Below are 25650 nucleotides of genomic sequence, written 5' to 3'. Positions count from 1 at the left end.
CTTGTATGAGCTGGGATTCCTTTTCTCCTTGTTTCCCTTCCTTAAGGATGACTGCAAACAGCCACGTTTCAATTGAAACCATTTCTGATTAGGACTCAGCAAACAGTAGCCCTCAACTTGTTCAGTTTCCCCAAATCTTTTTAGATTAGAAAGGCAATGACATTTATTTGACAATAAGTCAAATGCATGGAGCTCTCTTTTTAGGCAGTTCTAAATTTAAATCTGTAAACAAACAAAAGGAGAGGCTGCTAGTAACAGAGTGCCTAAAGATTTAAAGCTAGTTTGTGGCCATGCTGTCTTCTTTGTTTTGCCACAACACTGGTTCATTTATGTGTTAGCTTTTGTGTTTGTGTGTGAATGAAATGTGGCTTAAAAATAAAAATCATCTGAAAATGAGTAGCGAAAGCAGCCTTAGAAGCCTCCTTGGAAGGAAACTATTAGAAATAAGAAATTAGAGGTGACTCAAGACTTTTGCACAGCACTGTAAAGACTCCCACTAAGAACTTTAAAAAAAAAAAAAAATATTGTAACAGAGCCACTGAGGTCTCTTCAGCCTAACTCTGGGCAAAGTGGAGCAATAACAGATGGGGCTATAGTGAGACACAGCTGAAGCTACAGGAAACAGGGGAAAGCCCCGGTGCTTACAGTGTCTCCTACTTTGTACTTTTCCTGTGCTAAGCTGCAGTGTGAGGGCTTAGGAGCTGATTCAGACCCAAGCAGGATTACCAGTGTCATATGACTGAAGCATTGTGGGCAATCTGGGTGGTCATCAGTGTAACTAGTTACAGAACATTAGGTAGATTTTGACACTTACTTCAATTTACAAAGAAAGAAAAGCAGTTTTAAGACAACCTTTTTTGCCATGTCTTAATGTGATTAGGATTTATACTGAGCACTGCAATCAGAACTATTGTGTGGTAGTATTAGCAGGAATGTAACTTAGCACACATTTCAGTCTACACAGACAAAGGGAAGGAGAGACACAAATACAGGGAAGCGGAACATTCAATAAATGATTATGAAGCAAAAAGATGAGCCAGCTCATCTCTTAATTTCCTACAAGTCCCTAAAGAGCAGTACACACAGTTCTTTGCCTCTGGTATGAAGACAAATATCACTGCTGTGTTGATGAGCTAAAGATTCCATTCCTGCAACTTTTGGGGGCTGAAAGGACATAAGACAAATGCCCCTCCCCACACGTGTTCCTGAATGTGCCCTGTGGTTGTTCATATTGGTAGTTGCAATGTTTTTGCAGCAGCTAATTAGAAGTAGTCAAACAGTTTTATGAATTTTACATAAGGCCATTACATATGTTCCTTTTTTTGGCTTATAAAGTTTTTCATGTCAACATTTCATCAATACAGGGAGTGATTTATTACAGGGGTAACTCAATATTTCCCCTGCCCCATTAATGCTTTTCCATCTCCTTCATATGCGTGGATGTTTCCCTTTTAGCCACCAGCTCTTTTAATGATTGAATTTAATTTCTGTGCAACAACAAATGAAAAATATATCAACACTTCCTCCTCCCAACTCAGCCTTGTGGGCTGGAGTGAGTGGGCATAAAAAAGAAATCTATTAATGTAGATGTGAAGCATTTAACAGATATGGCAAATACCAACTGTTTGGCGTTTCAGGACTGGTTTATTTTCAAAGATGGCATTGGTGTTATTGAATGTTTGATCAGAATTGGAAACACACACGTTTTTCTTTAATTAACATAAAGAAATTGGTGAAAATGTATCTGAGTTGAAGCTAATGTCGTTTTGGACACTAAGTCTCGTGCAGCATTTTAAGACCAACATTAAGACCAGTCTCATAGGATATCAGTTATTTTGAGGAAAACAACACTCATTGAAGTATCGTTACAAAAAATGTAAGAGCCATTATATATGGGACTAAATTAAAATCCAGCTCACAGGATGCTACATTTATTTTGTAGCACACAGCCTCCTTTTATTTGACCTACCTAATTCATTTGCTTCTTTTTGCTTTCTGTCTGGTCTTAGGTCAAAATGATAGCAAGAGAGCTACTTTCAGTTGCTTATTCAAGGGAAGAGGTCACCACAGCAGGCAGCTTGGCATGTTTGATTTGGCTGGCTCTTTTTTCACACTAAATAACCTCACTGATCCGACCCCGACAGATTCGTGTCTCCTCCTGGCACTGAACCAGGGATATTTTGCTTGTTAAACAAATGTGTAAACTAGTACAATACGATCCGTGTATGATCCTGGAGAGTAGAAAAACATTTCTATAAGTGGTATTGCTTTGTTTAAAACCAGAGATAATGAGACAACAGAAAGATTCATTATAGACAGTGTGAGAAAAATCATAAAACCTCACAAAATCTCAGCTTCATCCTGCTACATTTTGACCCTCCTGTTAAATCTACACCATGCTGTGTTTCAGGTATTATGTAAGTTTAGCTTTTGTTAAAACTGCAATAGAAACCTTAAATGTGATTTTTTTTTCTTGAAACAGAAACACTTTTTCCCACTTTCTCCTAGTCAAGAGCCCACGCTGGCTTGTTTGGTTTGGGTTTAGCGCACAGGAGTCTGAAGGAAGCAGCAGGACTTGACAGCAATCTTTGCATCTGCTCATGGGACAAACCCAAACAGTGTTATTTAATTGTGTCTACACCCAGATTTTCTGTTCTGGCAGGCAGCTGTCATCATGTGGGCAGTGACAAGTTCCTGTGCTCCATTTAAGAACAATCCAGTTTTTGGCTAATATTTTATTCAGTTGTATTTGGCTCATACTAACTGGCGTACAGACAGCTTTTCTAAAGTTATTTTTTTCAGAAAATAACAGGTTTTGAGGTATGTTATTGTTGGATCTTAGGTTACGCATACTTAGGTGAGTCATCACTTGCAGATATTTTACTACAACTCAACTAGGAAATAATTGTACAGCCATTTGTTTGTCAGCTAGGTGAACTGCTATCCTCTTAAAATCATAATCAATCATTCAAATCATATGCATTCATGACCTGCACATGCAGAAAAGGGTTATTTTATAAGCTCTAACAGTCATGTATGAGTGAATGAAAAGGAACCTATAACTTGTCAAGGAAGTAAGAGACAGAAGATAGATACATCACTGAGCCATCCTAAAAATGGAAACATGAAAGAGGAAGAGAGTGCGGAGAACCACGGGGCATAAAAGACAGAGTTGAGAGAAGTAGGCTGCTGCATGTCAATCAAAAAGCTGAGAAACAAGGAGCGGAGGAGTCTGAAAGCTGTGATGCAGCGAGGTGTTGCAAGAGGAGAGAAAAGGGAGACAAGAATGAAAAGCTTTGTGAAACTTTGTCGCAGAAACAGCCACGACACACGCACGCATACGGGCACAAAAGCTCAACCAGTACAGAGCTATTAATGTTATATGGCACCCATAACAACCATAAATTAATCTCAGTTCCTCTCACAGTTGAAACTGTTGTTTTGGGTGCTGGACAGATTGCTGGAAACTCAGCCAGGGAGAGGAAGTGTTTATAGAGTGAGAGGGGGGCTCAAGAAGACCATTTGGTGTGCCAAATGACATTAATGTCTTTGAAATAAATGTCCCTCATCTCTTCATATCCTTAAAAAACAACCACTGCAAATGTCAATCTTTCTGTCTCTCTCTCTATATTTTTTCTATATTATTTGTAAAACATCTAGCTACGTTTAGATGATTTCTACAGTACAGTAAATCTGATCACTTCAGCTATGTATGGAATAATAATCTGGGTGTCAATCGTGTGTTGTATTTTCACAGCTTCAGCAAACACCAAGTCTGAGTAACGATAAGGTTTCAAAGCCTTCCTGAGATGTGCTCCTTGTGTTTGGTCTCAGTGGTAGTCAGCCTGGTGGTGAAGAGTTATAATTACTCCCAGCTTGTGCTCATGTGGGTGGTGGGAATCAAACAGCAAATACTGATCAGTGTGAGTGGGTTTCCTGTAAACTTCAATTTTCAAGCTACCCCCCTACCCCCTCCAACAGACACACCAACTTAATATGACACAGCGCAAGAAATACAGGCTTTGTCTCTTAAAAAAATAGGGGACAGGAGCATAAAATATGTTATACTCCTGTCAGCCCAGCGAAGAATCACACCTTTAAAGATCTGATGACGTGTTATCGGCACGCGTACTGTAACAGATGAGCTCGCTAAGAGGCGAATATCTGGTAGCGTCATAAAATAGACAGGTCACAGAATTCTGCACAAGACTACAGCTGAGACCTAAACCTGACCTTGACCTGTAGCTTCAAGAGCTGCTCCAGTCAAACCGTCAAATTTAAAATGAAAATCTGGACCTGATCCAAGACCTGAAGCTTTAAAAAAAAAAAAAAAAATTTATTACTACCATTAACTTGTGCGACAACACATGTACTGTATTTTCTTACCATCTGGGCAGTGCTTATTTACATGCAGCCCTTGGTACAGTATGAAGGGACCCAGACCACTGTCACAGTTATAGGTGTTGGTTGTAGACTCAGAGAAAACTGTCACCGGTGTCTTGGCATTATTAGGCCTCACATTCGGATTTTCTCCTTTATGTTTTTGTTCAGCCTCACTGTTCTCGTCACCCTTTATCCAGCAAGAAGCGAGCATCAAGAAAAATTAATGCCACTGTGGTCAACCTGTGCCTTAAACCTGCATTCTGGACCACCAGGTGGCGATAGCTGTGGTTTCAAAAAGACTTCTGGTTCTATAGAAGGCTATAGGTTTCTGTCTTAACCTCTGTAAACACTTTCCGGATGAGTTAATGGGCTCAGTCAGTCTTTTTAGGTAATACTGAATAAAAACAAAAGTTTATTTTGTAAATACTGACCATACTGCGTTTTAAAATGGAGGATTTCCTGTGGTGTGCTCGCTAGCTAGTGAATTGTGATTGACAGGTCATAATCCAATGAATGAAACCACTTTGACAGTCAGACTTTTTTTGTCACACCTGGTTTTTTGAAACCAAGATGGCTTCAAAGGGTTCAAAACAAAACTTCAGAAACTAATGGGTGATTCATGGTAGGTACGTCCACCTTTGATATCGACAGACATACATATAAAAGTCCATCCCAATCAAATTACACTAAAGAGTATAGCCTCCAGTTGTTTAAAAAAATTAAATGATCAATTTTGACATTTAATTCATCATCGAGCAGCTGGCCGGGGGCTCTCGTTGTGCATGTTCTTCCCCATGTCTGTGTGGGTTCTCTCCAGGGACTATGACTTCTGCCCACAATCTAAAAACATGTTGGTAAATCCAAATTGGACCTAAGTGTGAAGTGGATCTTGAATGGTTGTGTATTTCTATGCACTACCCCTGCAGAACGGTGACCAGTCCTGTGTGCACCCCACCCATCAACCTGCGACAGGTGGGATGGGCTCCAGCCAGACCACCGCCCTGAATTAGACAAGTGGAAGCAAATCGATGCTTAATGTAATTTCTTTATGTAATTTTTTTTTTCATGGTGATGCACCAATGAAAGCACCAAACAGGCGTGCCACTCCCTATCACGTTTTCTGAGAAAACAATTCTCACCGCTATCGTCTTTAATTACACTCTCTTTCTAGCAGAGATATCCCATTACTTCTGTATATGTTAGTCCTAAATAATCTTAAGACATAGTTCAAAAGTGGTGAAAGAGCTGACATGCTGAAATTTTATTGTATTTCTTTCACTCTAATGCTTATGTGGTATAAAAATTCAGACTCCCAAGCTCCCTCTGGTTAAAAGGAGATGAAACTACAGTTAGTATAGGCATTCTCATAAAGCGTGCTTCAGATTTGATGCCTTATTTCCGTTTGTGTTGAGAATTTTTGAGAGAAGAGAGAAGACTTGGTCTGCTACATCCACAGCACTTTAGGAGAACGCTGTGTTCCTGGCCCACTTCCCGTGCAGCTTGACAAGTCCAAAGCGTGGACAGGTGGTGTGGGGATGGTGCTGGAATGGTATTATGAGATGATGCCTGGTGGCCATGTGGCATCGCCCGCTCTTCGTATGGAGCAAGAGGAGTCTGCGTGCCCACAGTGACCACAGCTATGAGTCACTGGCTTTGCCACTTCCTGCCAAAGTCGATCAATACGAGCGAGGTTTTGGGTCAGGGCATTTGATGACAAGCTTCGTGGCTGGGGACAACCTTTCGGTGTAACATGAGGCTCCCAGGAAGTGGCCGAAAGATGATCAGCCCATTCACGTTATTTGTAAGTAAATGAGTGAGACAGCAAAACTCACAACAGCAATAAAACTGGCATCTTCTAGATATAGAATGTAGAAAAAACGTCTTCTAGCCAAAAATCTGTGGGTGATGAAAATGTATCTGCCACGTCGTTTCAAGTTGGTATGTTTTAGAACAAGGAATCACTTTGTTAATAAAATAGCAGAGTAACAGCAACTTTCCATGGGATGAAAACAGAAATTCAAACCAACAATAATAAGGGAAACTAACTGAACACAGATTAATTAGAAAGGCGATGACATTTATTTGACAATATGTCAAATGCATGGAGCTCTCGTTTTAGGCAGTTCTAAATTTAAATCTGTAAACAAACAAGTTAAAAATACAAGCTCTCAACACAGCCAAGTAAAACCTTCTATGAAAGCAAAAAAGGGGTTGGTTGTAATCCCGTGGATTAATGGATTTGACAAGGGTATGTGGCTAGTGTAAGTAACAGAGGCCAGATTATATGTTACTAAGGTTGTGGCAGGGTGATCTGCAGGGGCTCAACCTCCTCACCAAACATCCAGTATTTTTAACCAAATTTACATGACAGGTGATGGGGTGATATCATACCTTTTTGGAAGCATGTGTTCAGAGTATGCACAGTGTTTTGATTAAAAGATTTTGTGCTGATGGTGTCAAATAGAAAAGCAAATAGATTAACTGTGGCAGTAAAACTTAATGACAAAAGCCGAGCAGATTTTCAGCACCAAAATCAAAAAGAGTGAAATATCGACAGATGGGTTGGCTGAAACCTTTTTCACATGCAAACCAAGAGCAACTGTGGCCAGTACAACTTTGCTCTTAAAATCATTCATTTTGTTCATTCAAACAACCAGAGAGGATGCAAGATTTAGCCCTGGGTAAATCTGGCTCAGATTAAAGAGGTCTGTCAACTCTTCCTCAAAATGAAGCACTGGATAATCATATTAAGCATCATATGGGCTTCCAATATTCATAGTGACATCATGCTAAGCTAGTGGAATGTGCCAACAGCTTGTGGCCAAAGCATTACACACACACACACACACATACGCACAAAAACCCCACATGCTCACAACAATACACTATAGTTGTGTCGTGTTGCGGCGAAAGTGTGCACACAGAGAAAAAGCCACTTTGTAACAATGTCAACAGTGGCTGCAAGTGAGGGATATGTCTTCAAGGAAGGGAGACTGACTCACCGTGGCAAGCTCATCAAATTTTCCAAACAGTTCATTTAATAGTTTAACCAGTTCCTGGGCTGTACACTGAGAGGCCAGGCTGGTGAAGCCAACAATATCTGCAAACAGGATGCTGTAAAAGACAAAGGAAAGAACAATCTGAGTCAATGTAGGAAATTAATCACAGCAAACTGCATCAATGAAACAAGAATAATAGCCTGGTCAGATTAGCTGCAAGAAATGTGCTTAAAATGACTTTTTAAAATCAGTTTGAGTATTGCTTTGGAATGATGCAAGCAACATTTAAATTAATTAAGTCTAGATAGATATACATAGATAGATAGATACATAGATAGATAAATAGAGAGAGAGAGCCTGCCCCATTCTCTAACTGACTGGCAGCGCAGTCAAGCAGAGCCACTCAAAATAGAAGCAAGAGCATTCTCACGAGGATCACAGAGGAGACATTCTAGGATATAATGCAGCCATCAAGAGTACTGGTATTCCCTTTTGACAGGCTGCATATAGGACTGAATGTGCCTGAACTGACATGTCTGGCATTTGTTTTACCCAAAATAAGCCATCTAAGTTTCACTTGCTCTTCTGGCATTGTCAGTGAATTGGAATAACCTTCCTGAGGTCAGCTGATTCAGTAGCTCATTTTAAATGTATGCTGAAAACACATTTGGGTGTTTTTGTGTGGATTTTATTCAAAATGTGAATCAGATTTAAACAGTTTTCTAAAGAAATCAAATACAAATTATTATATCAATATTATGTTATTAGGGTGATGCCTTTCTGTGTGCAGTTTGTTTGTTCTCCCTGTGCCTGACTTTTTTTCTTTTTCGTGATTCTGTCGAGTGTGAATTGGATCTTTAATGGCTGTCTGTCTCCCTGTGTTGTCCACCTATCCAAGGCATTTCCTGCCTCTCACCCCATGACTGGCCAGACCACATAATAGAGTGTCATAGAGGTCACCTAGTGAGTTATAGTGCCAGTGGATTAGAGGCCCAGAGGTTTTTTTGATGCTATTTAAATTTTATTTCACAAAAACACTCCATTCTAAACTCATTTTTATTGTTTGCCAATTTATTAAAAAAACTTGCTTGGTGGGGGTGAAATTTCTTTTTTGCATTTGAATTAATGCATGCCAGATACAGTCTGAAAACCAGTGAGCCCGGGCGAGACTAATAATGTCAGTCGTTGCTTTTTCTGCCCTTTGCGTGGTTTGCGACCTAACCACAACTATAATTCCACCTGTGTTTTAATCATCGAGTAGTCTAATCCTGATTTTTGGCATCACAACTGGACCCAGAAAAGAGAGACAGCTTACTTTACTTAGCTGGCCCAGTCTTTATCTAATCCTGGACAATAATAACACTGAACAGGTAAAATGTGAGAGGAATCATGAAAGATAGCACTTATTTCCATAGTGTAAGGTAGTTAGCATAGACCTACTTGTTTTGACTTTGTAAGTGAGATACAAGCTTAGTAGCCTGATGGTTTAGATGGATGGTTCAGGTTAAAACCAGCCCTGCTGCCCCTTTGGTTAAAAAAGAAAAAACGCAAAATATTCTGTATTAACACTATAGTAGTTCAAATGGTAGGTCCATCCTGTGTGTATAGGCAAAACGTCCCCTGTCAGAGAACTGACATAGAATTATTTCAGATTATATTTTTGTTTTCCAAAAGTGTGAAGAGTTTAACATCCTGTTGTGCACATTAATACTTTAATACAGCTTGAGCAGATACCCCAAAGAACTCTGTGATGAAAAGTGTTCGCAATGAGTTCTATGTGGCAGTGAAGAGTGTGAACTCGATCAGTCACCAAATACTAACTGTCCCGAACAACCAGCATGTCTGCATCTCATACTGATGGCAGACTGTTGCTTTCATGTAGGCTTGAGTTTTCACAAAGTGACAGAGTGCTGGATCTCTGAGAGAAGAGAGCTGCTAAATGTCATCTTGCTGTCTCACAGATGTCACCATAATGAGGGGCAGCGGACTCAGTTTGTGTTACTGTTTTAATTGGCAACCATCTGGGGCTGACAAATACTTGCAATGTTAAATACCATGTTAGTGTAAACACTTCAACTTGAATGGACTAAAACTCTAAAGAGAACTAAACTGAGCAAAGTGCAGGTTAGAGTATCAGTTACATTTATTCTAGATTTGTAATCACATTAGAATAAATATCTACTGGTTACAGTAGATGCTAATGCTAAAATATAATGATTGTTGTGATCCACGAATTTTCAGCTTTTCTGTTTTACAAAAAGGAAGAACAAAATAGTAGAAGACATTATGATTATTTTTTCTTGTCATTTACTAACATGGCAGAACATAAATAAGTTGAATGCTATGCTTGATTCATTTCCCAGTCAAGTGTGTTGGCACAAATTTGGATATAAAACATGTTTTTATTATGATATTTGCCTAATAAAGGCAAATGACTAGCTGATTGTTGTGTTTGTGAATTTCCAAATACATACATAGCCAATAGGTAATTTGCAGAAAGCCCTCTAGTGGACAAACTATGCAGTGAAGGGTGTTTCTCCCATCTCTTCACTACTTTTAAAATGTTCATGCATCAACTATGATTATATATATATATATATATATATATATATATACAGAATTCTTCTATGCTGAACTGTTCAGATGTGATAAAAAAAAAACTAACATGACATGATGTATAACATAACTATGCATTCACCTCTAGCAAGAGCGCACCCACTGAAACCACTGAATATTTCCCGCTGTGTGCCACATATGAGAAAGGACGGAGTCAAGGGTAGCTCAAAGATAAAGGGATTAGTGAAGTTATAGGCCAAATTTTGATGAATGGAAAGGTGTTTCCAGCAGAGGAATTTTTGCAGTGAATTACAGAACAGCTGAAGAAAAAGGTGGAGAAGAACCAAATTGATTTAGAGTGATCAGCCTACACAACACATGCCCACTTATTTAATTCCTCAACTTAACACAGCTAATTTTGTTTGATACTTGAGCTCAGTTCCAAGCCAAAACTGTTGTAATTTTTCATGCAAGTAGTTTTGAATAACACTTAAAAGTTAAGTTGTTTGCAAGAATTTTCACCTTTATTCCTTTCATTTTTGCCGCCTTCAGAGGAGTGAAATGTAGAAAAGCTGAGTGAAAATCAACACTTTACTCAAGGATTCGAATTCTCACTTGATTCAGTGACCTGCTTTTTAAACCTTTAAGTCACTATTGTTTCAATTTAAACGACACCACAAAAACAAGTGGAACAGAACAGTTGAGTGACAGAGAGGCTGCAAAACACGCTATTATTATCATGATCATCACTCACGAGCATCTTTACACATGCACTAATGAGTATTAGAAGCGGAGGCTGAGTACACAAAAATGCTAATTATTTTTAAACTGTCTGCCTGGAGCACACGTCTCCTTGCTTTCAGAACCCTTTTATTTAGATGGTCCTTGTTATGGTAATTAATATTCAAAACACACACATATGTTTCCTGAAAAAATATAAGGACATATGAAGAATCTATCACTGTGGCCCCTATGAGTGTCTGTGCATGAATCAGCCATGCATCCCATTGATTGCATAGTCCTAATGACTCATAACCTCATGTGATCCTTGGCTACAGTCACTTATTTATTTATTTTTACCTTCTTTCAACCAGAAACACACACACACACACACACACACACACACACACACACACACACACACACACACACACACACACACCATTATCTTAACACTCACATGCACTGATGCACAGAGCATGAATCCTGTGTTCTGTTCAAAGTCCAGGTCATTTAGGACACAGTGCACTTACTTGTAAAAACAAGACAGAAAAGTGCTTAAATCAGAATGCTAGACCTTTTTATAGGCAACAAACAATACAGATATAAAACCATACAACATTACTGATATAAAGATATTTGCTAATATCTAATATATTGCTAACGTGTACTGCGGTTAAAGATATGATGGTGCAGTTAGAATAAGCTAAATGTTGTTTGCACGAGGAACTGCATACTCAGTTCAGAAAAATGTGAGGAACGTGTTCCACTTAGCACATCATAAAGGCACGTAAATCTAATTATGTATTAACTAGGATAATTACACTGACGTTTGTAACCCTTGTACATCTGTATGGACAAGCAACCTAAATCAAAAGAAAAATCTAAATATATGTGGTAAATGGGCTGGTATTATTGAGTAAGCAAAACAAACCACATTCATTCACACACACAAAGATGCATTAACACAGTCCTTTATTTTGTGCACTTTTTAAGTATATCTTTTTTTTTTTATCTATGTAGCTGCAGCATTTTTTTTATTCACTATCTTGCCTAAGGGTACTTCTGCATGCAGATTGGAGGAGCTGGGGATCAATTTATTGAATTCTAATCAGAAGACATCCTGATTTAGATCTCTTTTTTTTGTAATATATCTACAATACATGACATACATTTAGTCTCAGTGTACGAAATGTATGAATTTGTACTGAAAGACGCTACAGTCACAACATACATATGTTCTGTAATTATTGGACCACTACATGTTGCCAAATATTTGTTAAGTTTTGACATTTTGAACGCATTCAGTTTTAAATTAGCTAGCTACTCCTGGGTTGCAAACTGTCTGATTTTAAATGTCCATCAACAGCTATAACTCTCTTTTGCCAAAACCTACAGAACCACATCACATTGACTCAGTGCAAAGTGCTAAAATTAACCTAAATAAGCAAGTTACAAAAAATTACTCCTGTGGTAACCAGTGTTGGTCAAGTTACTTGAAAAAAGTAATCAGTAACTAATTACTGATTACTTCCCCAAAAAAGTAATCCCGTTACCTTACTGATTACTTATTTTCAAAAGTAATTAATTACTTAGTTACTTAGTTACTTTTTAAAAACACAATTTACAACCTGAAGAGGTGATAAAGTGATAGATCTTTCAGCCCAATTCTACTTTTTCTGCATAATCCATCATACAAAATGTAATCGAATCACCAATGGTGATGAGACGGCTTACAGGGAGGAGGTCAGCGCCCTGACCCACTGGTGTCAAGACAACCATCTCACCCTCAACGTCGCAAAGACAAACGAGTTGATAGTGGACTTCCGGAGGTGCAGAGAAGTACACACCCCCATCACCATCAACGGCGCTGCTGTGGAGAGAGTGAGCAGCCTCCGGTTTCTTGGTGTACATCTGGCTGAGGATCTTACGTGGTCAGAACACACAAACAAAACAGTTTCTCAGGAGACTGAAAAGATTCGGCATGAGCCCCCGCATCCTCAGGACCTTCTATCACTGTGCCATTGAGAGCATCCTCACTGGATGCATCACCACCTGGTATGGCAACAGCACCGCCTACAACCGCAAAGCTCTCCAGCGAGTAGTGCGGTGCTCTGAACGGATAATTGGAGGTGAGCTTCCCTCCCTCCAAGACATCTACAGGAAGCGGTGCCTGAGGAAAGCGGGGAGGATCATCAAGGACTCCAGTCACCCCAGCCATAAACTGTTCAGACTGCTTCCATCAGGAAGGAGGTTCTGCAGCATCCGGTCCCGTACCAGCAGACTGAGAGACAGCTTCTTCCACCAGGCCATCAGACTGCTGAACACGTCATAGACACCTCAGCTTCACTACTGGAACTTTAACATTATGCACTCCATACTGTACAGTAATGCCACTGTTTTGCACATGTCTCAACTCTGTATATTTTTATATATTTTATTTATTGTTTACTCTATTTAATTTGTGTATACACACACACACACACACACACACGTAGAAAAATATTTAGTATACACATCCAGAAATGCATATACTATTATATATTGTACATATATTTATTAGTTTCAGATGTAGCCATTCTTGTATTTTGCTGGTTTACATTATTGTATTTTGCACAACTCTGTTGCTTGTGAAGCTCGCACACAAGAATTTCACTCACATGTACTGTACCAATGTACCTGCACATGTGATGTGACAATAAAAGTGCTTTGATTTGATTTGATTGATTCGAATGGAAAAGTCTCTTTTTTTTAACTTGTTTTATCAGTTTTAATCTTTTAACTTTATGCATCAAGCAAAAATTTAATTATATGCAACATTCTCTGACTTGAATAAATTAGTTTAACATTTAAACCTATTTTCTGCACATTCCAGCACATAAAATAAAATATTTTTTGTGTTTACACTCAGTCTTTCAAATAGATGCAAGTAAAACACAGCAGAAAATAAATAAAGTTAAAGACTCAGCGGTCCTTTTGCTCTATTTTCACCTGTAAAGCAGGACTGAGGTAGGCGGAGGTTTACCCTGGTGCAGGTGTGCTGCGGTCAGTTGAAGAATCCGCGAGTTTCTCTGTGAATTTCCCATTACGTCGTTGCGCACTTGGTGCTTGTTTAGGGATTTTTTTCGCTGTAAAAAGAAGTTTTCTTCCCACGCACAACGGACATTAATGTTTTTGTCACTTTTTATGGAATCAAACTCAAAGTAAGGTCAGTACTTCCACGCTTTAAACGCTGCACGCTCATACTCTCTCCCACAATCGATATGTGATCCATTGTTGATCTCCACACAGCTGTTGTCACTAACGGCGCACTCGCTTACGTCACTGTCGTGAGACATTCATGCAAAAAATCACGGTTTTAGTAACGCAGTAACGCAGCGTTCCTACGGGAAAGTAACGGTAATCTAATTACCGTTTTTGCAATAGTAATCCCTTACTTTACTCGTTACTTGAAAAAAGTAATCAGATTACAGTAACGCGTTACAAGTAATGCGTTACTGCCCATCTCTGGTGGTAACTGCAACTTTTATATGTAAGATTGTGTAATCCAATCCTTCTCACATACTCTTTCATCATTTTCTCTCCAATGGCACATATTTGAAGAAAATTATTGCCCTAATGATGCTAATCTCTTATTTCTCCCTGTGGGAGTCATTACTGCTTTATGGCATGACGTGATATCAATTTAATCACAAAGTGGAAGCCACTAGCCAAGTGAAAACTCAAGGTTTAATTTTGGATGGGTCCATCTGGAGATACAGCATGTGGGCAGTGGATGTGCTGATGCTGGACCAATAAAGGGGTGAACCCAGAGGAGTGGGAAATATGCTTACAACAAATTTTGCAATAATAAACTGTAGTTTCTTCAGTGTGAGTGAGCACCTTCAAACTTCACATCATCAAAAACTTCTAATTGGTGACCTTAAAAGTCATCTTACAGCAAAGCCATTTATTGCAACACAATGTTCCCTGGATTCTTCTCACGTGCTGTTTTTCTAAGAATCATTAGTTATAATGTCAGATGAAACTGGATACAGTAAGTTTACTGGTGAACATTTGTCTTAATAAGGATTTTGTATAAACAGTATCTGTGTGTGTGTGTGTGTGTGTGTGTGTGTGTGTGTGTGTGTGTGTGTGTGTGTGTGTGTGTGTTTGGGGTGAGGAAATCTGGAAGCTTAAAAGTGCCAAAATAAAAGAAATAAGTAAACTGTTAAATCATGACTTAAATGAATTAAGAATTACAATTGAATGATATATAAATTATTATTATTATGTACATAATTAATTGATTCAATGTATCATTAATTAATTTGATTATCAATTAATTTCATTTTAAACATATTTAAACATTTCAGTATTTAATTAATTATTCCATAGTTCCTGCAGTGCAGTGCATCATGTATTTATTGTATCTGTCAACCTCAAAGCCAGGGTGTGGGGCAAATCCGGCCAAAGCTAGAACCGTTACTTTGGTCCGTAGTCGATTCTTTCAGTTGGTCCTTCTTAGTTCCAAATACGGAGTTTGGAGTTGCATACTTGCTTGGTAAGTACACTTAGGGTTAGATGGGATGGTTGGATGGAAAAGCACAGCTTACAGTGAGACAGCAGTGCACTTGATAACAACAGTTCGTTTTAACTCTGTCCTTTACTGTCTTTTTACCCTTACGATTAATATTTACAATAAAAATAGCACAACAGTCTTAATTACCTTTGTTGTTTTAAAATACATTTGATCATAAATGCTCATAAAAGGCCCATTTATGTGATTTTTTTTAAACAATGGGCTGATTTGGGAAAGGTTGGTAAAAGCTGTATACTAGTTCCTTAAATATTGATGATAATTCAACAGACTATTTGGCAAATCTCTCAATGTATACATAACTCTTACTTCTCAGTGACAAATAATGAATGAAAAATGAATGCAGATATAATTATCTTCTTTTTTCTCTTGTAGATGGACACAGAAACAGTATTTCATATTTTACTTACAGTTTGGGGTGTTTTCCTCCACCATTGTGATTTTTAGGTTTATAAGCATTCTGGGATACCTGTCTGTCTTAAATCCACACCACCACCAACTGACTGTGATACTGCATGTATCATTTATCTGCGAACGATTTGTCTTGACTTGCAGGATAGCTAATCAGATGTTAAGGTCTGTTGATCAGGAACCATTAAATAATAATTAATTCAATAGTAAAATAAATAAATATGTTCTAAATTATGATGAATTTATGTTTTCATTAATTAAGTTATATATCTAATTAACTGTGTGTTAATAAATTACCTGTTTATAACTTTGATTCATGACACATTTGATAAACTATCCAAAGATGTATTTGTTGGTTTCATTTTGGCACTTTTGATCCTCCATACAGGAAGGATAAAGGAAATGTCAACTCTATGGAAATGTTATATATGGAAAAACAAAGAGTGGTAGAAATATTTAATTAAGTGCTAAATCCTAATAAATCTGATGGCTCTTTGATCCAGAGGTAGGCAGTATTAATTTCTGATCATAATTTATCACTAAATAAAAATAAAAAGGGTAATTTATTAAAATGACTTGACAAATCACTGACCTTGAAAAAAAAAGTGAATTACTGTAAGTTTATGTAAGTTAATTTTCTGTTTGTGTATACTGTACTCACTGCAAATGTATACCTGTATGGTTCTATAATACAATTTGTATTGTGTTAAATAACACTTAAATATATTCTTTTTTAGTAGCTGATAACTACAATATCCAAACATTCATCCGTCCGTCCATCCGTTTTTCTAACAGCTTATCAATTCAGGGTCACAGGTTGGCTGAAGACTATTACTACAATATCCCTCTGGCTTAGTTTTAATAAGATACTAGCCACAGTCTCAAAACATAATAAATAAAACTGCATAAACTGTGCTGCACACAGTTTAGTTTCTAATTACAGCCCTCCAAATCACATAAATCATGCCTGCATCCAGTCCAGATCACTCTCAAAGGGTGGAGCTATCTGAAGAAGTTCAAGGCACAAAAGCAATCAGCAGAGCTCCACTGAGATCTGTCCATATTTAACCAGCACACACACACAAAAGCACACACACACACACACACACACACACACACACACACACACACACACACACACACACACACACACAAAAGCAAACACACAAAAGCAAACACACACACACTGGCAAAGTGTTATGCAACAAGAATTTGGTCTCCATTGCATTTAATCCCCTGTAGCAACTTAATCCTAAGGCTAAGCAAACTCTCCTCCTCAAGCCTCCCTGCTGCTCTGAGAACACAGAGGAAAGGAGGAAGTGAAAAAGATAAGAAACGGTAACAAGGAAATGCTAGAGCATGAAATGGGAAAGGTAGCAAAACAGTTACCGAGGCATACCAAAATGGGTAATGAAAATGAGAATGCAGAACATCAAGTTTTTGTTTTTTCCCCCCCACAGAATGAAGCAGTGAAAATCATACTCTCAAACACACATATTTAGTCATTTCTAATCAAAGGTTAAAGGTCAGACATAACTAACTACAAAGTGAGGAAGAAAAGGGAAGAAGTTATATATAATAAATAATATCCAAGCACCGCGCTTAACAAAATAATCAGATTATTTAAAAGAAAATTTACGTAAATAAAATGTAAATTAATTTCATACTTCAAAGGGAATTATTACATTTAGAAGGAGTTATAGTTACTTTATAGATTTCTGCATTAAAATATAATTAGTTACTTCAGATTAAGTTATCCAGCATATGAAGCTGTGAAAGCAGCAACAGGCTGGAACACTAAAATGCTCCTTAGTGATGTGAACACATCAGCCATATGTAAAAATGCAGTAATATAATAAATATCACAAACAGAACTGTTTGAATGAGTGCTTGGAACTTTTTAGTAGAAAGTGCAACATAATCTTTTTCCAGGCCATCAGTGTTACCTGGACAATTTACAGTTTTTTCTGATTGCTTAAGCACATTTTTTGTAACTATTGGCTAATTTTGCAAAACTCTTCACACAAATAAGAAAACCTGTCACCCAATCATCAAAACATTGTAGTTCTCTTGCAAAAGCAAACACAGCTAGACTAACTCTTCACACCTTCGTAAAAGTGGTGTTTCCGTATCAAACAGTACACACAAGCCATCATCTACTAAGCACACAACTAACCGATTCTCATTTCAAGATGTCCTTATGGTGCTTGCTACAGTGTAGCGGCTCGAGTTAGGCTGGACCCATTGGCCAGCTACCCTCAGGGTCACTCCACGGTTGATTACATGGTCCACTATTGTAGCTCTGATGTCATCAGTAATTCTATTTCTTACTCTTCCTACCCTTCCTCTCCCCCCTCCTCATTTTCCTCTCCCCCCTCCTCATTTTCCTCTCCCCCCTCCTCATCTTCCTCTTGTTCCTCCTTGTCCTTGTCGTCCTCTTCATCCTACTTCTTCACCTCCACGTCCTCTTCCTCGGCCTCCTCTTCTTCTCACTCTTTCTGCTCCCTCCATTGTACTCCGCACACACAGCTTACCTGTATTATAGTGCTTAGGCAGATTGCAAAGTGAACAAATTATCTAAAAAAGTTTCCACATGTGAAAGTGTGCCAGACAGTTGGCAAATTAGTGTTAATGATAGCCATACATGTGTATACTTTGCTAGGAGTGTGTTGGAAATTTGGTAATTGAGTGTTGTGCAGTGAATTGTGCCTACAGTTTTGCAAAGTGTGTGTTATGAAATTGCAAACTGAGTGCAAAGCAGTTTTTGTGCTTTTAGTTTTGCAAACTCAGTGAGTGGTTTTGCTATAAGTCTGAATAGTTTTAGAGATTGTGCTACAGGAATCACAGTTAGGGTTTAAGCATTCAGAAAAAACTGTAAAAAATACAAGTAAGGCTTCAGTGTAAACATAAACACCACCCCAACATTCTATAGTTGTTCCTCTGGACATTATTTAGTTTTTCTTAGCACTGAATCTCTTATGAGTATACTAATCTCTAAATGACTGTTTTAAAATGGAAAGGCTTTATTTAATTCACAAATGTCTCTAGGAAAAGTTCACAGCAGTGTTGCCTTGATGATAGGGTCCTACCTGACATTGTCATGACGCTGGATATAGATTTTGTGAAAGATCCTTTCTGGGGGCTTCAGGAAATCCTCCTTCATCTCCATAGCTACATTCCTGGGCAACAGACTCATTAGCAGGCGCTCCTGAGAATATGAGTGTGTGTGTGTGTGTGTGTGTGTGTGTGTGTGTGTGTGTGTGTGTGTGTGTGTGTGTGTGTGTGTGTGTACATTTGTGTGTGAGAAACAGAGCAAGAGAGGGGAAAAAAGATAAAGTAAGTCACTTATACAGTCGAAAGCGGCAAAGTTATCATAGGGCAAAGTGTTGGCGGTGATAAGAAATGCGCTAGACAAAAAGGCATGAAATCTAACAGAAATGAATAATGTGGCAAAATGACTTGAGGCATGGGGCGGTGGGGGTAGACATCCAATTTTACACATAGTTTGTGCAGCAAAAAAGGTGTCTATACCTGTTTTTCGTTCTCATCCTCCATGCGGAGTCTTTCTTCGATGCAGTTGCGAGCCTGCAGGAAGGCCTTCCTCTGGGCTCGTTCTGTTAGGATGCGTACAAACAGCCCTGACAGGTTGACACTGGTGAACAGTACTGTGTTGGCAACCAACTGCAAAAACACACACACATTACACACTATTACTTCTCTGGTACATTGTTGAAGACCAAATATTTAAGAAACCATTAGGAAATATTTACATCACTTTAGTTAGATCAAATATTTATACGTGTGTTGTTATGATCAATGAAAAATGTATTTTCATGTATATTTCCATATATTGGATGTATGGTAAATATTCTAATGTAAAATATGTTTTGTCATTTGGCATCTTTGTGCATTTGTTTGTGTGCATTGATGCACAATGCAGCACAGGAAGTAATTTATTTCAATTTCTTACTTTATTTAAAAGGGGCAAGCACAGAACTATAACACTAAGCTGCATGAACAGATGTGTATATAGTCAACGCTAATGGTTAAAAAAAACCCATATCATAATGCTTAAAATCAAAGCTGAATAACAATAAATAAAAACAAGCAGCCTATACACTACACTGATTAAAGTATCCATGGCATTCATATAACTACATGTATACATGTGGATGTTTGCCAGGTTTTGTTACCCCTGCTTTCAAGGACCTGAAACTGGAGTTTCACTACCCTAAACGGGCTGAATGGCAGTTTAAGGGTGTTATACCAGTTAATTCATTTACCTGGATATTTTTCAAATATATAATTTTTTATTCAATATTTTCTATGAGAAAATCTGTGACATCTCTTATAATAGACACAAAGCAGCATGACTGTATATAATAATTCCTATTGCTTGGTTGAGGCTGGCTGAGTTACTTGACACAGTTCTGCGATTGCCTATGATGTGTAGACTAACAAGCAGTCACTGCAGGTAATAAATACACAATATATTGATGAAAATAAATATGTTAACTCATATCCTCATTCACCTTTAGTATTTTCTGTTGTAGAACTTAGTGATGGAGCTTATTTGACTTTAAGAAATGTTACCCCAAAACACCTTATACTTTATTAAAATATAGCTTATATGTTTAACTAAGCATCATGAAAACACTGTCATATTTTGAAATGATGTATCCACTTCTTGTAAAATTTTAAGAAACTTTTACTGCCACAGACAGGCACGTTTCCCAGAGCGACGAATAACGGATTGCCTTGAGAACGCTGTTTTTGGCAGCAGAAGTCTGGCTTTGTGCTTGGCAGCACTGTTGGCAAGGATCAGCATGTTCAAACGATGCTCAAGTAACTTTATAGCCCGGAGTGAATAAATGTGGACATCAGAGTTAATTGGTGTAAAATACTCTTGAGCTTCTCTGTTGTGTTAAACGCAGTGTGCTCATTACTGACCTTACTGCACTAGCAACAAAATCTTTCATTCTCGGCTGTTGTACCCATTCACTGGCAGTAATGAAGATCTTCAAACTTTTACGATGCAGTAAAAAAATAAAAGGAGTACATTAACTTTTATTCGGCGACATGATTAATTCCAAGGTGTCTCATTATGATGTATACAGGTATTCACTGAATACAATACAAGGTTTTTATTTGCAATGCTTTTTCCTCCCCTTTTCTTTAGTTTTTTTTTTTTTTTTTTTTTTTTTTTTTTGCTGTTGTACTTCATATTAATAGTAGTAGCAATAAGTTAATAAGTAAAAATGCCAATGATTGCTGAGTTTATTTACAATTATATTTTTGTCATTTCTTTCAATGGGGTCTAATAAAGTACCTATTTTTAGTTTTATTGTTTTTGTAATCTAAGCTTTATCTAGACAGGTAAGGCTATAAACCCATACCCCATTTAACATTTTATGGTATTTAAACTACCAAAAATGAATAAATTATGCTACTAAAAGGACCTGATGCATGATGAGACCAAAGAGGCCCTACAATAAGGTGCATTTGAAATTATAGTCAACACTTGCTTTAGTAATAAGGTATTTCATGTAGAAGTAGACACAACCATAGGCTGAGTGCTTGGGACCTAGGTGGGTGGTTGTTGCAAGCCTGGACTGTGCAGGGTCATGCCACACAGCTCATCTCTAAGCTTAATGGATTAGCTATCTCCGGTAGTACAGCTAGCAGTGTCCTTCACATGGCTATGCAGGTACCGCATAGCCTACATACAGGAAAACAAAGCTCTGTAAATAGGCTGTCATCATTTGGGAGCACGATGAAACGACAGAATCCCAGTTTCACTTCCAAGAAATGCCCAATATTTGTGTCATATGTTGCACGTAGGCAGACATGTTCCATTATACCCCTGGTAGGTTTTGACTGATGTGACATATCTTCTTTTCCCACAGCTGATGACAGCCAGGAATGTGAGCATATGTGTCTGACTGTGACAGGAAAAGGTACAAAAGCTATACATTTCCAGAGAGCCGTGTACCAATTTCTATTCCGGCTCTGCAATGACATGCATGACTTTGCCCTATTTCTTAACGGAAGCATATGTAGAGTAGTCAAAGTGGTCTTCCTCTGTGTGTGGGTGGGTGTGTGTTTATGTGTGTGTGTGCTTGTCCCTCCACTTTGCCCTACTTCTGGTGCTTGGAGGATGTCACTCTAGTTCTTCATTCCTGACCTGCTCCTTTGGGATTGAATCATATCCCATAGAAAACAGTCGTAGACTGTTTTGCTTTACTATATATTTTTAAATCAGGGTGCCTGCAGGGAAGTCTTGGTTTCACCACACTATAATATACAGTAGCTTAACACCACTAAATATCATAAATGTGTTACACGCATGGAATTTGTGTGGAAGAGGGAGAAAAACTATGTGAACTGATAGTCACCGTTACATTCACTTCCACTACATACCACCAAGATAAAGCTACAAATTCTCCACATTTTTTGTCTTATGAGAGCAAACATGCTCTAACTTGTCTCGTGTTATTGTTTTGCCGGATTTGATTAAAACCTAAGCAAAGCCCATCATGTCTTACCACATGGAGCTATCCTTGGTGCTGAACTGACATCTAAATTGCTTCTCTCTACCTGAGCTTCATATCCTAATACGGGCTACTCCAGCAGTGTGTAGCTCATACGAATAGATTATTATATTCACACGCATAATAATATAAGCTCCAAGGTTACCAAGTATTAGAGGCACCATAATCATGTGCAACATGTACTTACTGTTCTCCATAGTTTTTGTGTTTTCACTGTGACGGAAGTGGCAGTCACAATCAAATGGGAGATGGACACCATTATTCCAAACACAACAGCCAAAAGCGTCCGTACAGGTAGCAGCGCATAGGCGACGAAGGTGACCAGGATGAGCTGCCACATGCCTTGCTCCGGGGACGTCGGGGGCTCTAGCCCCATGGCGCCCAGGGAGAAGGGACAGCAAAGGAAGGAGAAAGTAAACCCGAAGAGCAGCGTCAGGTTAACAATCTGTTGGAGCTGAGTCACTTGCAGGTACTTGACATTAGTTACAATAAACAGGGACACGAAGATGACACAGTGGACCGGATGGGACCCCTTGGAGATGGTGATGCTGGGGCCGGACAGCAACTCCACCACAGCCAGCGTCGAGGACAAGAATATGAGCACGGCCAGGGCTTTAAGAGTGGACGTCTGCTCCAGTTTCAGGTTGTAGTTCTGGAAGAGAGACTCGAGTTCTTTGCAGTCGAACTCGTCCTCGCATACGATGGTGGTCAAAGGGACACCCGGTGGACAGTGACTTCTCTTCCGCCTGGTTTTGACTTTCTGAAACGGTATTTCCTCCATGTCAGTGCCATTCATAAACTGAATACCTGCTCACAGCTTAGCTTAAACAGAACAGCGGCTCCCGCGCCGACACAGACCCCGGGATGCAAACGTAAAAAGACGCGCACAACAGACTCAAGGCAGAGCGTCCCAGATAGCGGAGGAGACTGGCCGGTGGCCACAGACGCGCTCGGCACTATCCACAGGTTGGACTGTGCTGTCCGGAAAGATTAGCTGGCAAGCAAATCTTCATTTTCCAGCAGTGTTCCAGGCGATGTGCCATATACATGTAGCCTACTAAAAAATAATTACTATAATAAGAATTCAGCGTTCGCTTGAGCACCACTGAAGAGCACGTCGTCTACTTGTGACGGTAACAGCTTTTTTTTCTTTTCTTTTCTTTTTTTTTTTTTTTTGCGGGGCTCAGATAGGATCACGCCTGCGCATTATGAGGTGAAGATAAGACAGGTCTCAGCTACTCAACACACGCAGTCAAGACGATTTGACTAGCGCGGCTACAGAGCTCCCCTTCAGCCTGACAGAACAGCACATGCATCATCCTTAACAGCAACGTCTCCTTTTTCCACCTGCACACGACGTGTTTCCATCGTTAAAGCCCGTGCAGTGACTTTTACTATGCTCTGATTCATTTACGCGCTGCCTTCCTCTGCCTAATTCCCTCACACACAAGCACAGAAGATGAGAGAAAGAAGCGCAATTAATAGCGCTACCGCACGTCACCGTGTTCGAGACACGACTATACTCTCATAAACTGGGAGCTACTGCGTTTGGTTGGCACAGACACAGAGTAACATGATTGCATAGCATTCATAATAAGACTCCTATATTGCCATGAGGCAGCCACCCTCACAATCAGCACTCTTTTGGCATTCAGGGGGGTGGTGTCTCATTCATTACCAGGAGAAGATTAGTCATCCGTCACAGGCTGCCATTGCCACGACCCTTCGGTACCAGAGAGGATGTAAGAAAGTGACAGATTGATGGCCAGTGCCAAAGTCCAGCACTCTACCATGCTACCAGGACACTCACATGCCTTCTGTTCCACCTCCCTAGCTCTCACTATGTGTGTGTGTGTGTCTCTCTCAGCTGTTAGTGTTCTAGCTTTCACTGATCCAGCACAGCTATATACAGTGTGACAGGTAGATGGAGAGAGTGAAAGGGATGGGGCAAAAATAGAAACAGAGCAGTAAAGTATTTCGCAGCCTACTAAATTCTGAGACAAAAAGGGAAACAATGTTCTATAAAAGACTTGTGCTACCAGCAACATGGAAGTAGACAATTTGTGGCAAACATGAGGTGTTGGAGCTGATATGTTTGGTCATTAGTTAAAAAAAACATAATTAGAATCACTAGCTCAAGCTTCTGAAATCCAAAAAGGTTTGGAAAATGTCACCTGGAAATTGATGATATAGAATATTCAGGTTTAACCAGGTTTTGTTGATTACCGAGTCAAACTTGACACAGACTAAAACTGAACTAGGCTAAACTTTAGCTAAAGAGAAATCTTAAACAAGCCTGCTTGCTGTCACACTAAATGAACAAACAGCTGTCTGCATAACAATAGAGTTCACCTTTCCCTCTTGGGGACCTGCCAGGCTCACGTCTGTATTATCTGTCCCTGCTGCTCTGAGAGGAAGATATGGGACACCAGATGTAGGACACATTGCTTTTACACTGATAATCTGTCTTATCTACAAGGCTTTTACTCCCTTTTTACTGAGCTTTTATTAGCTCCCACATATAAAAAAAAAAAACATTCACATTGCTGTGTGTCGGCTGTCAGCTTCAGTCTCTCGCACAGGTGATCTGCAAATGAGAGAAAACAGTGGCATCATTTACAGTCTCCTGACTAGAGTGTAATTAAAGTGGCACCGATTTTATGTCATTGCCTTAATCAATTTTTCAATATTCCTTATGTGGCATCTCCTAAATTAATCACAATAGCGAGGGCTGCAGTTTTTCAGTGTTGCATGGCATAGCCACAGTCTTTTGAGGCGAATGCCAAACTGTGCGCTCAACAAAAGACCAAAATCAGCAACATCCGTGCTGTTTGCATAGCTGCATGTGCAGGTTTCCAAATATTTATTTTGTCTGACACAGATTTGTACGGATCTCTTTGCATCTCATTGAAGGATTGCAGTATTCCAAGAGGACCTCCTGTCCTGTTTGCAGCCAAGTATATTGAAGGATGAGAGCAGAGCCATCATGCGGTTTAAATGTGTTATTCTCTCTGCTTTTGATGGCTTCAGGTTTAAGTGCACGGTCACACTCTGCCAGCTCTCATCTTCTGAGAACAAAAAAAGGTCTTTTGGGAGTTCACGCTGCAAAGTTGCACTCCAAGGGTATTGGACAGACGCCAGCTTCCTGCTGCCTCTCTTCCAAATATCTTCTATTTTTCCTCTTTAACGCCATCATCACATAAGCCCCCCTCCCCCACCCCCTAAAAACAGCTTGTCATCTGAAACGATGTGAAACAGCATTATATTGTTATATATTTGACATATTTATGCTGCAAAATTGTTATTTAACAGGATGATGACTCATCAGCTTCATATCTCTGGAGCAGTTAAACGCTTGTCTGCCACACGTCAGTTGTATAGCTTCCTTTCAAAATGGGTTTTGTCAATGTCTCCGATTAGGCTTCTGCTTTTAGGCAGGTGTTTTCAGAAT

General features: G+C 39.1%; 1 protein-coding gene across 2 annotated transcripts in view; it reads right to left on the bottom strand.

Moving 5' to 3' along the window:
• Positions 1 to 23852, bottom strand: part of LOC146553565 (adenylate cyclase type 1-like) — a 36514-nt gene extending 12662 nt beyond the window's left edge. The window contains exons 1-4 of one of the 2 annotated variants that reach the window (XM_085254513.1): positions 22387 to 23852; positions 19180 to 19329; positions 18738 to 18856; positions 7386 to 7497 (exon numbers count right to left, since the gene is read on the bottom strand). In XM_085254513.1, coding sequence (XP_085110639.1) covers positions 7386 to 7497; positions 18738 to 18856; positions 19180 to 19329; positions 22387 to 22995 — 990 coding nt within the window. In that variant the 5' untranslated portion in view covers positions 22996 to 23852. The remainder of the gene's footprint in view (positions 1 to 7385; positions 7498 to 18737; positions 18857 to 19179; positions 19330 to 22386) is intronic. The other variant, XM_085254514.1, reaches the window with a different exon arrangement.
• Between the last annotated feature and the right edge of the window lie 1798 nt (positions 23853 to 25650).

This window comes from Mchenga conophoros, linkage group LG18 (genome assembly GCF_057382185.1).
Source record: "Mchenga conophoros isolate Kocher_MC1m ecotype Shallow Benthic linkage group LG18, M_conophoros_male_GT1.1, whole genome shotgun sequence".
In the NCBI taxonomy this organism is placed as follows: Eukaryota; Metazoa; Chordata; class Actinopteri; order Cichliformes; family Cichlidae; genus Mchenga; species Mchenga conophoros.
The sequence above is the reverse complement of the archived record's forward strand: the minus strand, read 5'-3'. Positions and strand labels throughout refer to the sequence as shown.